Source organism: Gopherus evgoodei, unplaced genomic scaffold (genome assembly GCF_007399415.2).
Source record: "Gopherus evgoodei ecotype Sinaloan lineage unplaced genomic scaffold, rGopEvg1_v1.p scaffold_31_arrow_ctg1, whole genome shotgun sequence".
Lineage (NCBI taxonomy): Eukaryota > Metazoa > Chordata > Testudines > Testudinidae > Gopherus > Gopherus evgoodei.
The window spans coordinates 5095188-5110938 of record NW_022059983.1 but is presented as its reverse complement, the minus strand read 5'-3'; the positions used below and the strand labels follow the sequence as shown (position 1 = coordinate 5110938).

Here is a 15751-nt window from a genome sequence, read left to right as displayed (position 1 = left end):
AGTGGGGCCATGGCTAATTTAATGCATTTGGGGCTGTGGCATATTGATTCCAGTGCTTCTTTAGACAAGTTACACAAGTGGGAACCCGGCCCCTTTGGCAAGACTGCACATAGAAATTCTGCGACCCTACACAGCCCCCCCATCGGGGGGGCAGGTTGTGGGGCCCCAGTCCTCTGTGAGGGGGAGTGGGGCCCAGGCCTCCATGGGCAGAGACTGTCTTGGGGAGCAGAGGAGAACCCCACCCCAAAACTCACCAGCATCGCAGCTGGGACTGGATCATTGCACTCCTGCTGCAGGTGAATGCAGGCCCAGCTGGCTTCAAAACTCAAGGGAGTGATGGCAGGACTGGTCAGGGGAAAGAAGAGGTGGGGCTGGGGCAGAGCAGGGGCGAGGGCCCTGAGGAAGAACCAGAGCAGGACCTGGAGCAGCACACAGTTGCTTAGAGCATCAAGAAATTTGTTGCCCCAAATTTCCTGGTGCCCTACGCAGCTGAGTACATTGCGTATGGGTAAGGACGGCCCTGCCCATTGATTCCAGTCAAGCCTCAGGAAATTTATATCAAATTTATATCTGGCCACAAAATCATTCTCATTTGCTGATGGAAACCAAGAGATAATCCTTGGTAAAGCATCGACGTACAAAAGCTGCAAATTTTTAATACCAAACCTAATCCTTGGGATAAAAGGGTTCAGAACGGCTATAGCCGAGAGAGTTTTGCTGACAAAGGGTTGGGCTGTTAGTGAGCCGCAATACACAATGTTCTTGAGGCAAAGCATGATAGTCTGATAGCAAAGATAACTGCTGATACTCACCACTGACCAGAATTGGTTGTTTTGCTACAAGAGAAAGAGAAGTTAGGAATGCACACTGTTCAACTCCCCACCAGGGTAGCAGAGGTTGTACCATGTAGTACGTTCAGAATAGCCACACCAGATCTGACCAATAGGCCAATCTACCCTGATGATCCTCCCAGGGGTGGAGCAGAGGAATGAGTGACACTAGTCCTCTCTCTTAAAAGGCCCAGTATTCTAATGCTGGCCTCATCAGTGCCCTAGACATAGTAATATCTCCTTATTGCTACTCTAACATTTTAGCTCTTATGCTATGCAAGATCCCCTCACAGCTAAGTAGGTTTCTTATTCACAGATATCTAGGTCGCCTTTATTATTCTGTCAGAAAAAATCCACATGTTGCTCCCACTTGGATGACAATATGCAAATTTAATCTAAAAGCTAAGGAGTTTACCAAGGTACCCTGGAAAATACTCAGTTGGGATGGGGCTGTATCCTAAAACCCTTTGGATATCTCCCAGGTGCAACGCCCTGTGGATGATGTGAAAGACCTTCTTGCAAGATAATTCATAGGTGCCCAAAGGAATTGTGGAGAGAAAAAGCTCCCAATTAACCCTGGCAATCTCATATGACCCTCCCAAATCTGGCCACAGGGTCCGTTCATTGATGTGTGTGAAGCTACATGGCATGGGGAGGGAATCTCTGCTACTTACACTGTTGTCATCAAAGCTGCCATCTCCCACGTTGCCAGTGTCTACGCTACCGGAGCCCTGCAAGATGGGGAATATTTATTATGTGTATTGTGGTAACACCTGTAGGTCTCCAGTGGATATTCCATCTACGCAGTGAGGCCACGGATAATTTAATGCATTTGGAGATGTGGCGTATTGATTCCAAGCTTCTCTAGACACTCTACACCACTGGGAATCTGGCCCCATTGCTCCCACTGAAGCTACAGCAAATTTACATGAACTGGGGGTCTGGCTGCAACATCATTCTCATCCACATGTGGAAACCAAGGAATAATCCTTGGTAAAGTGCCCGCATGCCAAAGCTGCAAATTTTTAATACCAAGCCTAACCTCTGGGATAAACGGATTCAGGACGGCTGTACCCTAGAGGGGTTTGCTAACAAAGGGTCGGGTTGTTAGTGAGTAGCAGTACAGAATACTATTGAGGCAAAGCATGATAGTCCAATAGGAAAAATAACTGCTGATACTCACCACTGACCAGAATTGGTTGTTTTGCTACAACAGAAAGAGAAGTTAGGAATGCAAACTGTTCAACTCCCCACAACGGTATCAGAGGTTGTACTATGTAGTACTTTCAGAACAACCATACCAGATCTGACCAATAGGCCAATCTACCCTGATGATCCTCCCAGGGGTTGAGCAGAGGAATGACTGCCCGTAGTCCTCTCTCCAAAAAGGCCCAGTATTCCAGTGCTGACCTCATTAATGACATAGACATGGATACTATCTCCTTGTTGCTATTCTGAATGTACTACATGGTACTCATGGTAACATTTTAACTCTTATGCTATGCTGAGATGCCCTCCCATCTACATAGGTTTCTTATTCACATATCTCTGGGTCTCCTCTATTATTCCGCAAGAAAGATGACAGATATTATTCCCACTGAAATGACATGAGGCAAATTAAATTTAATATCAAAGGAGGTAACCAAGATAGCCTTGATAGGATACAATTGACGATCAGTTCCTAGGACTGTTGCCAAGAGCAGTGCATTCTGTGTGATTTTGGAAGGCTCTTTTGTGAGAGATTTAGTGGGTACCCAAAGGAACTGTGGGACACTTCATGCCTGTTCAGGGGACTTTTAGGAGAAGAGATCATCCTCCCATGAGGCCATGGGAAATTCTCATGAGGCCCCCAGTTGGGATGGGGATGTATCCCAAAACTCTTGGGTTAGCTCCAATGTTCAGTGCCTTGTGGGTGATGTCTAAGACCCTCTTGCAACATAATTCATGGGTGCCCAAAGGAATTGTGGAGAGGACAACCTCCCATCAACCCTCGCAATCTCATATAAGCCTCCCAAATATGTGTTCACCTGGAGACCCTCTGAGGCAGCTCCAAGTAGAAATGCCTTCTTAGTGTTATCATAAAAAGTCTTCTGGCATGCCTCATTGCGACCCCGGGGACTGTGCAAAAGGAGGTCAACATGCTATAAGCCTCTAGAGATTTTCATAAGCCCGGTGAAGTGGGAGGACTTTCCATGCTGCCTTCGCAACATGGGCAAATACAGCCAATGCTCCTCGCAGGCAAATGTTACCAGATGTTAAAATAGCTGAATGGGGTCCATTCATTGATGTGTGTAAGGCTACATAGCATGGGGAAGGAATCTCTGTTACTTACGCTGTTGTCGTCAAAGCTGCCATCGCCCACGTTGCCGGTGTCTACGCTACCAGAGCCCTGCAAGATGGGGAATGTTTATTATGCGTATTGTGGTTACATCTATATGGCTCCAACGGATAGTCTATAGACCAATGGGACTAGGGATTATTTATAGCATTTGGGGATGTGGTGTATTGATTACAATGCTGTTCTGAACAATTTACACCAGTGAAAACCCTGCCCCATTAGCAGAGCCGTCCCTAGCAATTCTGCAGCCCTACACAACCCTCCCATGGGGAGGCAGGAAATTGTGGGGGTCCAGTCCTCTATGGAAGGGAGCAGGATCCAGGCCTCCACAGGCGGGGTGTTGCTTGGGGGGCAGGGGAGAACCGCACCCCAGCACTCACCAGTTGGTGGCTGGGATTGGATCGTTGCACTCATGCTACTGGTGAATGCAGACCCAGCTGTCTGCAAAACTCAGGGGAGTGGGGGCAGGGCTGGTCATGGGAGAGAAGAGGTGAGGCTGGGGCAGAGTAGGGGCAGTGGCCCTGGAGAAGAGCCAGAGCAGGGCCTGGAGCAGCATGCAGCTGCATAGCCCCAAATTTCCTGGTGCCCTACGCAACTGTGTACTTTGCGTATGAATAAGGAGGGCCCTTCCCATTGATTGCAGTGAAGCTCAGGAAATTTATGTCAACTGGGGATCTGGCCACAAAATCATTCTCATCCACTGGTGGAAACCAAGAGATAATTCTTGGTAAAGCACCGACATGCCAAGGCTGCAAAATTTAAATACCAAGCCTAACCTCTGGGATAAAAGGCTTCAGAACGACTATAGCCTAGAGAGTTTTGATAACAAAGGGTTGGGCTGTTAGCAGTGATACAGAATGCATGATAGTCTGATAGCAAAGATAACTGCTGAAACTCACCACTGACCAGAATTGGTTGTTTTGCTACAAGAGAAAGAGAAGTTAGGAATGCACACTGTTCAACTCCCCACCAGGGTAGCAGAGGTTGTACCATGTAGTACTTTCAGAATAGCCACACCAGATCTGACCAGTATTACCCGGGGTTCTTGCAACCTAAAGCTCTTGGTAACTTTTACTCTGTGTGAAACGGTGTCAGGAAATAAATCAGGGGAGACACATCCGTCCAACCAATAGATGGCTGGCACAAACAGGACCACGCGAGAGTACTTTCACTTAGAGCTAAACTTTACTTAGCCTCAAGCACTTACACACGTCCGCAACAGATTAATAAAATACCCCCAACCCTCGATAATTACCAACGCCAAGTGTGTCTCGAGTGGCTCACAGTGGCAGCCCATCTGCCACGGGGAACACAAGATGCATCCAGAGGGAGGGACCAGTCCTGAAGAGTCCCCCCCATCTCAAGCTTTTCCCTCTTGTTTACACATTAGTAATAGAATGACATGTCTCTTAAAGAAACCTTGTGAAGTAAGCAGTTTCAGTGATCAAGCAAGAGGTTCCTTCTAATTATTTGTTAACCAGGTGTGAGTTTTTCCAGAGTTTGCATCCTTGAGTCGCCAATAGACATTCCTGGAGCATATCCTACTCTTTTGAAATGCATGTATCAGGAATTGTAACACAATTCTTATCAGGAAGGATGCAGGGTCAAGCTGCCCTTGCTGTGGCACCCAAAACTCCCCCCCCGCCTTGGTCAAGCTGAGACTGCTGAATGGCCAATTTACAGCTTGCTGACTAGGTTGCCTCTAACAATAAGCCAGAGTGGTTTCAGGCACTTTACTGGTTTGCCAAAGTTGCCCCATACAATATATAGGCTAATCTACCTTGATGATCCTCCCCAGGCTCGAGTAGATGAATGGGCACCCCTAGTCCTCTCTCCTAAAAAGGCCCAGTATTCCAGTGCCTGCCTCATCAGTGCCATAGACATAGGTAATAGCTCCTTGTGGCTATTCTAACATTTTAACCCTTATGCTATGCTGAGATCCCCTCACAGCTAAGTAGGTTTCTTATTCACAGATATCTGGGTCCCCTTTATTATTCTTCAAGCAAACATGCACGTGTTGCTCCCACTCGGTTGACATGATGCAAATTTAACCTAAAAGCTAAGGGGTTTGCCAAGGTACCCTGGATAGGACACAATTTACCCTCATTTCTTAGGACTGTTGCCAAAAGCAGTGCATTTTGGAAGGATCTCTTGTTAGGGATTTAGTGGGTGCCCAAAGGAACTGTGGGACACTTCATGCCTGTCCAGGGGACTTGTAGGAGAAGGGATCATCCTCCCATTAGGCCACTGAAAATTCTCATGAGGCCCCCAGTTGGGATGGGGCTGTATACTAAAACCCTTCGGATATCTCCCAGGTGCAATGCCCTGTGGATGATGTGAAAGATCTTCTTGCAAGATAATGCATAGGTGTCCAAAGGAATTGTGGAGAAGTCAACCTCCCATCAATCCTGACAATCTCATATAACCCTCCCATATATGGGTTCTCCTGGCCACGGTGTCCATTCACTGATGTGTGTGAAGCTGCATAGCGTGGGGAGGGAATCTCTGCTACTTACGCTGTTGTCATCAAAGCTGCCATCTCCCACGTTGCCGGTGTCTACTCTACCGGAGCCCTGCAAGATGGGGAATGTTTATTATGTGTATTGTGGTAACACCTTTAAGTCTCCAGTGGATATTCCATCTACTCAGTGGGGCCACGGATAATTTAATGAATTTGGAGATGAAGCGTATTGATTTCAAGCTTCTCTAGACGCTTTACACCAGTGGCAACCTGGCCCCATTGATTCCACTGAAGCTACGGCAAATTTACATGAACTGGGGGTCAGGCCGCAACATCATTCTCATTCACTCATGGAATTCAAGGAATAATCCTTGGTAAAGCGCCTACATGCCAAGGCTCCAAGTTTTTAATGCCAAGCCTAACCTCTGGGATAAAAGAGTTCAGGACGGCTGTAGCTAGAGGGTTTTGCTAACAAAAGGTTGAGCTGTTAGTGAGCAGTGATACAGAATACTATTGAGGCAAAGCATGATAGTTCGATAGCAAAGATAACTGCTGATACTCACCACTGACCAGAATTGGTTGTTTTGCTACAAGAGAAAGAGAAGTTAGGAATGCACACTGTTCAACTCCCCACCAGGGTAGCAGAGGTTGTACCATGTAGTACTTTCAGAATAGCCACACCAGATCTGACCAATAGGCCAATCTACCCTGATGATCCTCCCAGGAGTGGAGCAGAGGAACGAACGCCCGTAGTCCTCTCTCCAAAAAGTCCCAGTATTCCAGTGCTGACCTCATTAATGACATAGACATGGGTATTATCTCCTTTTTGCTATTCTGAATGGACTCATGGTAACATTTTAACCCTTATGCTATGCTGAGATGCCCTCCCATCTAAATAGGTTTCTTATTTACAGATATCTGGGTCTCCTCTATAATTCCCAGTCAGATGACAAGAGGCAAATTTAATCTGATAGCAAAGGAAGCAACCAAGATACCCTTGATAGGATACAATTGACCATTAGTTCCTAGGACTGCTGCTAAGAGCAATGAATTCCGTATGATTTTGGAAGGCTCTCTTGTGAGAGATTTAGTGGGTGCCCAAAGGAACTGTGGGACACTTCATGCTTGTCCAGGGAATTTTTAGGAGACAAGTTCATCCTCCCATGAGGCCATGGGAAATTCTCATGAGGCCCCCAGTTGGGATGGGATTGTAACCCAAAATTCTTGCAATATCTCCCAGGTGCAATGCCTTGTGGGTGATGTCAAAGACCCTCTTGCAACATAATTCATGGGTGCCCAAAGGATTTGTGGAGAGGACAACCTCCCATCAACCCTGGCAATCTCATTTATGCCTCCCAAACATGTGTTCGCCTGGAGACCCTCTGAGGCAGCTCCCAGTAGAAATGCCTTCTGAGTGTTACCATAAAAAGTCTTCTGGCCTGTCTCAATGCGACCCCGGGGACTGTGGGAGAGGAGGTCAACCTGCTATAAGGCTCTGGAGATGTTCATAAGCCCTGTGGAGTGGGAGGACTTTCTATGCTGCCTTCGCAACATGGGCAAACGCAGCCAATGCTCCTCCCAGGCAAATGTTACCAGACATCAAACTAGCTGAAATAGGGTCCATTCACTGATGTGTGTGAAGCTGCATAGCATGGAGAGGGAATCTCTGCTACTTACGCTGTTGTCATCAAAGCTGCCATCTCCCACGTTGCCGGTGTCGACGCTACCGGAGCCCTGCAAGATGGGGAATGTTTATTATGTGAATTATGGTAACACCTGTAAGTCTCCAGCGGATATTCCATTGGCCCTGTTAGGCCTTAGATAATTAATAGCATCTGCGGATGTGGCTACTGATTCCAGTGCTTCTCTGGACAATTTACACCAGTGAGAACCTGGCCCCATTGATTCCACTGAAGCTATGGCAAATTTACATGAACTGGGGATCTGGCACAACGTCATTCTCATCCACTGGTGGAACCCAAGGAATAATCCTTGGTAAAGCATCAACATGCGAAGGCTGCAAATTTGTTATACGAAGCCTGACCTCTGGAATAAAAGGGTTCAGAACGGCTATAGCCTAGAGGGTTTTGCTAAGAAAGGGTTGAGCTGTTAGTGAGCAGCGATACAGAATACTATTGAGGCAAAGCATGATAGTTCGATAGCAAAGATAACTGCTGATACTCACCACTGACCAGAATTGGTTGTTTTGCTACAACAGAAAGAGAAGTTAGGAATGCACACTGTTCATCTCCACACGAGGGTAGCAGAGGTTGTACCATGTAGTACTTTCAGAATAGCCACACCAGATCTGACCAATAGACCAATCTACCCTGATGATCCTCCCAGGAGTGGAGCAGAGGAACGACTGCCCATAATCCTCTCTCCTAAAAGGCCCAGTATTCCAGTGCTGGCCTCATTAATGACGTAGACATTGGTACTATCTCCTTGTTGCTATTCTGAAAGTACTATATGGTACTCATGGTAACATTTTAGCTCTTATGCTATGCTGAGATCCCCTCACACCTGTGTAGGTTCCTTATTCACAGATATCTGGGTCTCCTCTATTATTCCACAAGTAAGAAGCCAGATATTATTCCCACTCAGATAAAATGAGGCAAATTTAATCTAATAGCAAAGGAGGCAACCAAAATGCCCTTGATAGAGCACAATTGACCATCAGTTCCTAGGACTATTGCCAAGAGCAGTGTATTCCGTGTGATTTCGGAAGGATCTCTTGTGAGAGATTTAGTGGGTGCCCAAAGGAACTGTGGGATATTTCATGCCTCTCCAGTGGACTTGTAGGAGAAGAGATCATCCTCCCATGAGGTCATGGGAAATTCTCATGAGGCCCCTAGTTGGGATAGGCATGTATCCCAAAACTCTTGGGATAGCTCCCATGTTCAGTGCCTTGTGGGTGAATTGAAAGATGCTCTTGCAAGATAAATTCATGGGTGCCCAAAGGAATTGTGGAGAGGACAACCTCCCATCAACCCTGGCAATCTCATCTAAGCTTCCCAAATATGTGTTCGCCTGGAGACCCTCTGAGGCAGCTCCCAGTAGAAGTGCCTTCTGAGTGATACCAAAAGGCCTCTTCTGGCCTGTCTCATTGCTACCCCAGGAACTGTGGGAGATGAGGTCAACCTGTTATAAGCCTCTGGAGATTTTCATAAGCCTGGTGGAGTGGGAGGACTTTCCATGCTGCCTTCGCAATATGTGAAAAAGCAACTAATGCTTCTTGCAGGGAAATGTTACCAGGCATCAAACTAGCTGAGACGCGATCCATTCGCTGATGTGTGTGAAGCTACATGGCATGGGGAGGGAATCTCTGCTACTTACGCTGTTGTCGTCAAAGCTGCCGTCACCCACGTTGCCGGTGTCTACGCTACCGGAGCCCTGCAAGATGGGGAATGTTTATTGTGTGTATTGTGGTAACACCTGTAGGGCTCCAGTGGATATTTCATCTACTCAGTGGGGCCACGGATAATATAATGCATTTGGAGATGTGGAGTATTGATTCCAAGCTTCTCTAGACACTTTACACCAGTGGGAACCTGGCCCTATTGGCAGGGCTGTCCCTAGCAATTTTGCGGCCCTAAGCAGCCCTCTCATGGGGGGGAAGGGTTGTGGGGCCCCATCCTCTTTGGGGGGTAGCAGGGCCCAGGTCTCCATCGGGGGGTTGGCCTTAGGGGGCAGCGGGGAACCACACCCCAGCACTCACCAGTGGAATGGCTGGGACCAGACTGTTGCACTCCTGCTGCTGGTGAAAGCAGGCCCAGCCCGGCTGCAAAACTCAGGGCAGTGGGGGCAGGGCTGGTCAGGGGAGAGAAGAGGTGGGGCTGGGGCAGAGCAGGGGCGGGGACTCTAGGGAAGAGCCAGAGCAGAGCCTGGAGCAGCATGTTGCCCCAAATTTCCTGGTGCCCTACGCAGCTGTGTAGTTTGTGTATGGGTAAGGATGGCCCTGCCAGTTGATTCCAGTGAAGCTACGGGAAATTTAGATAAACTGGGGATCTGGCCACAACATCATTCTCATCCACTGGTGGAAACCAAGAGATAATCCGTGGTAAAGCCCTGACATGCCAAAACTGCTAATTTTTAATACCAAGCCTAACCTCTGGGATAAAAGGGTTCAGAATGGCTATAGCCGAGAGAATTTTGCTAACAAAGAGTTGGACGGTTAGTGAGCAGCGATACACAATATTCTTGAGGCAAAGCATGATAGTCTGATAGTAAAGATAACTGCTGATACTCACCACTGACCAGAATTGGTTGTTTTGCTACAAGAGAAAGAGAAGTTAGGAATGCACACTGTTCAACTCCACCTCAGGGTAGCAGAGGTTGTACCATGTAGTACTTTCAGAATAGCCACACCAGATCTGACCAATAGGCCAGTCTACCCTGATGTCCCTCCCGGGGCTGCAGGACAGGAATGGGCGCCTCTAGTCCTCTCTCCCAAAAAGGCCCAGTATTCCAGTGCTGGCCTCAATAGCATAGACAAGGTAATATCTCCTTGTTGCTACTCTAACATTTTAGCTCTTATGCTATGCTGAGATCCCCTCACAGCTAAGTAGGTTCCTCATTCACAAATAGCTGGGTCGCCTTTATTATTCTGCAAGAAAAAACCCACATGTTGCTCCCACTCTGTTGACATGATGCAAATTTAATCTAATAGCTAAGGAGTAGGCCAAAGTACCCTGGATAGGACACAATTTACCCTCAGTTCCTAGGACTGTTGCCAAAAGCAGTGCATTTTGGAAGGGTCTCTTTTTAGGGATTTAGTGGGTGCTGAAAGAAACTGTGGGACACTTCATGGCTGTCTAGGGGACTTGTAGGAGAAGAGATCATCCTCCCATAAGGCCATGGAAAATTCTCAGTTGGGATGAGACTGTATCCTGAAACCCTTGGGTCATCATCCCATGAAGCCATGGGAAATTCTCATGAGGCCCCCAGCTGGGATGAGGATGTAACCTAAAGCTTTTGGGATATCTCCCAGGTGCAATGCATTGTGGATGATATGAAAGACCTTCTTGCAAGATAATTCACAGGTTCCCAAAGGAAATGTGGAGAGGACAACCTCCCATCAACCCTGGCAATCTCATAAAAGCCTCCGAAATATAGGTTCACCTGGATACTGGATCCATTCGCTGATGTGTTTGAAGCTACATGGCATGGGGAGGGAATCTCTGCTACTTACGCTGTTGTCGTCAAAGCTGCCGTCTCCCACGTTGCCGGTATCTACGCTACCGGAGCCCTGCAAGATGGGGAATGTTTGTATGTGTATTGTGGTAACACCTGTAGGTCTCCAACAGATATTCCATTGATCCCGTGGGGCCTTAGATAATTTAAAGCATCTGGGGGTGTGGCGTATTGATTCTAGTGCTTCTCTGGACAATTTACACCAGTGGGAACCTGGCCCCATTGATTCCACTGAAGCTACAGCAAATTTACATAAACTGGGCCTCTGGCCGCAACATCGTTCTCATCCACTCATGGAACCCAAGGAATAATCCTTGGTAAAGCGCTGACATGCGAAGGCTGCAAATTCATTATAGCAAGCCCGGCTGATGGAATAAAAGGGATCTGGATGGCTGTAGCCTAGAGAATTTTGCTAACAAAGGGTTGGAATGTTAGTGAGCAGCAATACAGAATACTATTGAGGCAAAGCATGAAGGTCTAATAGCAAAGATAATAGCTGATACTCACCACTGACCAGAACTGGTTGTTTTGCTACAACAGAAAGAGAAGTTAGGAATGCACACTGTTCAACACCCCACCCGGGTAGCAGAGGTTGTACCAAGCAGTAGTTTCAGAATAGTCACACCACCTCTGACCAATAGGCCAATCTACCCTGATGATCCTCCCCTGACTGAAGCAGAGGAATGGGTTCCCCTAGTCCTCTCTCCAAAAAAGGCCCAGTATTCCGGTGCTGGCCTCACTAATGCCATAGATATAGGTAACAGCTCTCCGTTCCTATTCTGAAAATACTACATGGTGCTCATGGTAACATGTTAGCTCTTATTCTATGCCTAGATCCCCTCACAGCTATGTCGGTTTCTTATTCACAGATCTCTGGGTATCCTTTATTATTCCACAAGAAACAAGCCACATGCAGTTCCCACTCACATGACACAACTGAGTCTCCCTTCCTAGGACTGTTGCCAAGAGCAGTGCACTCCGTGTGATTTCGGAAGGATCTCTTGTGAGAGATTAAGTGGGTGCCCAAAGGAACTGTGAGATACTTCATGCCTGTCTGGTGGACTTGTAGGAGAAGAGATCAACATCCCATGAGGCCATGGGAAATTCTCATGAGGCCCCCCAGTTGGGATGGGGCTGTATCCCAAAATTCTTGTGATATCTTCCAGATGCAATGCCTTGTGGGTGATGTCAAAGACCCTCTTGTAACATAACTCATGGGTGTCCAAAGTAATTGTGGAGAGGACAACCTCCCATCAACCTTGGCAATCTCATATAAGCCTCCCAAATATCTGTTCACCTGGAGACCCTCTGAGGCAGCTCCCAGGAGAAGCTTCTTCTGGCCTGTCTCATTGCTACCCCGGGGACTGTGGGAGAGGAGGTCAACCTGCTATAAGCCTCTGGAGATTTTCATAAGCCCTGTGGAGTGGGAGGACTTTCCATGCTGCCTTCACACTATGGGCAAATGCAGCCAATGCTCCTCGCAGGCAAATGTTACCAGACATCAAACTAGCTGAAACGGGGTCCATTCACTGATGTATGTGAAGCTACATGGCATGGGGAGGGAATCTCTGCTACTCACGCTGTTGTCGTCAAAGCTGCCATCTCCCACGTTGCCGGTGTCGACGCTACCGGAGCCCTGCAAGGTGGGGAATGTTTATTATGTGTATTGTGGTAACACCTGTAGGTCTCCAACGGATTTTCCATCGATTCTGTGCGGCCTTGGATAATTTATAGCATCTGTGGATGTGACATAGTGATTCCAGTGTTTCTCTGGACAATTTACTACAATGGGAACCTGTCCCAGTTGATTACACTGAAGCTACAGCAAATTTACATCAACTGGGGATCTAGCTGAAACATCATTCTCATCCACTGGTGGAAACTAAGGAATAATCCTTAGTAAAGCTCTGATATGCTGTTGATTCCAATTATGCTATGGGAAATTTACATCAACTGGAGATATGGCTCCAACGTGCTGGAAACCAAGACATAATCCTTGGTAAAGCTGTGACTTCCCAATACTGCAAAGAAGTCCCTTGCATAGATAATTTTTCCAGAAAAGGATTCAGCTCTTAGTGAAAAGTGGTGCAGAGAACCATTGAGGCAAAGTATGATAGTCCGATAGCAAGGATGACTGAGTCACCATTGACCACAACTGGTTGTTCTCCTCCAACAGAAGGGAAAGTTAGCAAAGCGTACTGTTCAACTCCCCACCTGGGTATCAGGGGTTGTATCACTGAGTAACTAAAGAATTTCCACACCTGATCAGAACAATGGGCCAGTCTATCTTTATATCCCTGGATAAGCTGGGGCAGAGAAATGAGTTCATCTAGCCTGGTTTCTAGGTGCAGTGCAGTGTGTGTGATTACAGAAATTCCCCCTCTTGAGATATTTGATGGATTCCCAAGGGAACTGGGGGTTGTCAACCTCCCATCAGCCCCTAGCAATCTCCCATAAGCCTCCTGTAACCTACTCTGTGTTCACATGGGTTGGGGACCTTCTAAAGTAGCTCCAAGCAGCAGTGTCTTCTGGGTGATATTGGAAATCCTCTTGTGGGGTATTTATAGTAGAGCAGGGGAATTGTGGCAAAGGTGGTCAACCTGCCATACGCCTGTGGAGATTTTCATAAGCCCCCTGCAGCAGGTGGCATTTCTAAATTGCCTTTGTACCATGGAAAAACTGCAGGAAATGCTCCTTGCTTGGTAACTGTTATTAGACAAAAAACCAGTTGGAGCAGGGTTGATTGACCTGATATGTATAAAGCTACATGATGGGAGGAGGGAATCGCTGATATTTATGCTGTTGTCATTAAAGCTGCTATCACCCACTTTGTCATTATTGAGGCTACCAGAGCCCTGTAAGATGAGGGGTATTTGTTATGTGTGTTTTAGTAACTTCTAGAGGCCCCTTCCTGATTATTCATTGACCAAATGGAGCTACAGACAATTTACATCATCTGGGGGAGCTGGCCTCCTTGAGTCCAGTAGATCTATGGGACATTTACAACAGCTTGGCCCTGCTCCCAATATCATTCTACCCGATCTTGGAAACCTATAGATAATCCTAAGAATAAACCCAGACATCCCAAGGCTGCATGATTTGTTTCACCAAAGCAGATTAATGGCTAAAGCAGGGCAGGAGGGCAGTTTCCAGAAGGTTTTCCCAGAATATGGTTGTGCTGTGAGCAGCGATGTAGGATACTGCCGAGGCAAAGCATGAAAGTCTGACAGCAAAGAGGACCAGCTGGTACTCACCACCGACCACAACTGGTTTTTCTGCAACAAGAGAAAGAAAAGTTAGGAGTGCATGCTGGTCAGCCCCCACCAGGCTACCAGAGGTCTCGTCATGCAGTAACTTCAGAACTGCTGCTCCCGATGAGACCGATGGGTCAGCTTAGCCTGATATCCTGCCGGGGCTGAAACAGAGGAATGAGCCCCTCTAGTCTGGTATCCTGCCTCCTACATGGGCCAGTTTTGCAGTGCTGCCCTCATGGCGTGTCTGTGCAGCACCTGGCATAAGGGCCGCTGATTCCAGTTGGGTCCAGGTCTGTCCCTCGCTGTGTGTGTGTTGAACAATGAATCCTCACCAGAGTGTTGGCAGGGACTGTCTCTCCTGTGTCAGGGCAGCACCCAACAAAAAGGGGTCCTGATTTCAGATGGACCCTCTAAGTGCTGCTGTAATACAAATAATAAGTACATCATCTCACCAGTGGAGCTGCTCTGGTGCTCTCCAGGGAGAGGAGCCCGACGAGGAAAGCAGCCACGTACAACACCTTCATCTTTGCGCCTTTACTCTCTTTGGAGCAGAGTTGTTTCTGGTCTGGCACGCTCTGTGGGAGATGGCAAGGCTGAGCACTGTATTTATACTGTATGCTGGGCTGGGCACTGCACACTTCGTTGTTCCAACCCCGATAACATGATTGCAGCGAGAGCCAATTGCTTCCTTCTCCTTCCCTAGACCCTCCCATTCCTCCTTCCCCCATCACACCCTCATTCCCTCTTAATCTTTCCTCCACCACACCCTGCTGTAGCCCAGACTTTCATACTCACTTTCTCATTCTGCAGCAGTCCCAGGTTTTTGAGACTCAAAAGATGCTGAGCGAGGTCAGACCGCAGGAAACAGGTCACAGCTCCAGTGTTTGTTGGCCTGGAGCAGACATCTGAAAAGGGGAAGTAGGTTCCTAAGTCACCCAGGCACTTTGTGTTGATATAATTGAAGTGGTACAACTCCCCTAATGGCATTGCTTATTACCATATGGAATTATTATGTAAGTGATGTCTACATTACTGCCTATGTCAGCAAAATGTATGTCGCTCAAGGGTGTGAATATTCCACTCCCCGAGTGGCATAAATTACACTGACATAAGTGCTAGTGTGCACAGTGCTGTGTCAGTGGGAGAGTATTTCCTCCCGACACAGCTTATGCTGCTCATGGAAGTGGTGTTTTTTATGCTGACTGGAGAGCCCTCTCCTGTCGGCACAGAGTGTCTTCACCACACTCAAGTGTAGACATGGCCTAATCTTCCTTCTCACTCCTGGGGTCAAGTGGTTTTATAAGACTCTCCTCTTTTGTTTTCTAGGAAAGGTTACAGACGTGACCCTTGTGCAGTGTAAAATGTTCAAACCCCAGAAACAAAGAAAAAGGTCCCAATGGGGGTTTTTTAAATCTCATGATTTATACACCAATCTAATGATTTTGGGGGCCTGGGTGGCTGGATTCCAGCTGAGCATCAAACGTTTCATACTTCCATAGATTTTAAAGCCAGAAGGGACTGTTATGATCATCTAGTCTGAGCGCCTACAAAACCCAACCCAGAGAAACTCATCCAATAATTTCTTCATCAAGGCCATGACTTCTTTTGAGCTATGATGTGTCTTTTAGAAAGACATCCAGGATAATAGCCTGAGTCTGAGCTCTCATTGCAACAC

At 47.3% G+C, this 15751-nt stretch overlaps 1 protein-coding gene across 1 annotated transcript in view; it reads right to left on the bottom strand.

The window, feature by feature from the left end:
- LOC115640480 (uncharacterized PPE family protein PPE12-like) overlaps positions 1 to 14961 on the bottom strand; it is a 30551-nt gene extending 15590 nt beyond the window's left edge. The window contains exons 1-17 of the mRNA XM_030543269.1: positions 14872 to 14961; positions 14529 to 14651; positions 14077 to 14097; positions 12402 to 12458; positions 11330 to 11353; positions 10821 to 10877; positions 9880 to 9903; positions 8966 to 9022; positions 7815 to 7838; positions 7307 to 7363; positions 6193 to 6216; positions 5685 to 5741; positions 4068 to 4091; positions 3163 to 3219; positions 2014 to 2037; positions 1505 to 1561; positions 813 to 836 (exon numbers count right to left, since the gene is read on the bottom strand). Coding sequence (XP_030399129.1) covers positions 813 to 836; positions 1505 to 1561; positions 2014 to 2037; positions 3163 to 3219; positions 4068 to 4091; positions 5685 to 5741; positions 6193 to 6216; positions 7307 to 7363; positions 7815 to 7838; positions 8966 to 9022; positions 9880 to 9903; positions 10821 to 10877; positions 11330 to 11353; positions 12402 to 12458; positions 14077 to 14097; positions 14529 to 14600 — 660 coding nt within the window. The 5' untranslated portion in view covers positions 14601 to 14651; positions 14872 to 14961. The remainder of the gene's footprint in view (positions 1 to 812; positions 837 to 1504; positions 1562 to 2013; positions 2038 to 3162; positions 3220 to 4067; positions 4092 to 5684; positions 5742 to 6192; positions 6217 to 7306; positions 7364 to 7814; positions 7839 to 8965; positions 9023 to 9879; positions 9904 to 10820; positions 10878 to 11329; positions 11354 to 12401; positions 12459 to 14076; positions 14098 to 14528; positions 14652 to 14871) is intronic.
- Between the last annotated feature and the right edge of the window lie 790 nt (positions 14962 to 15751).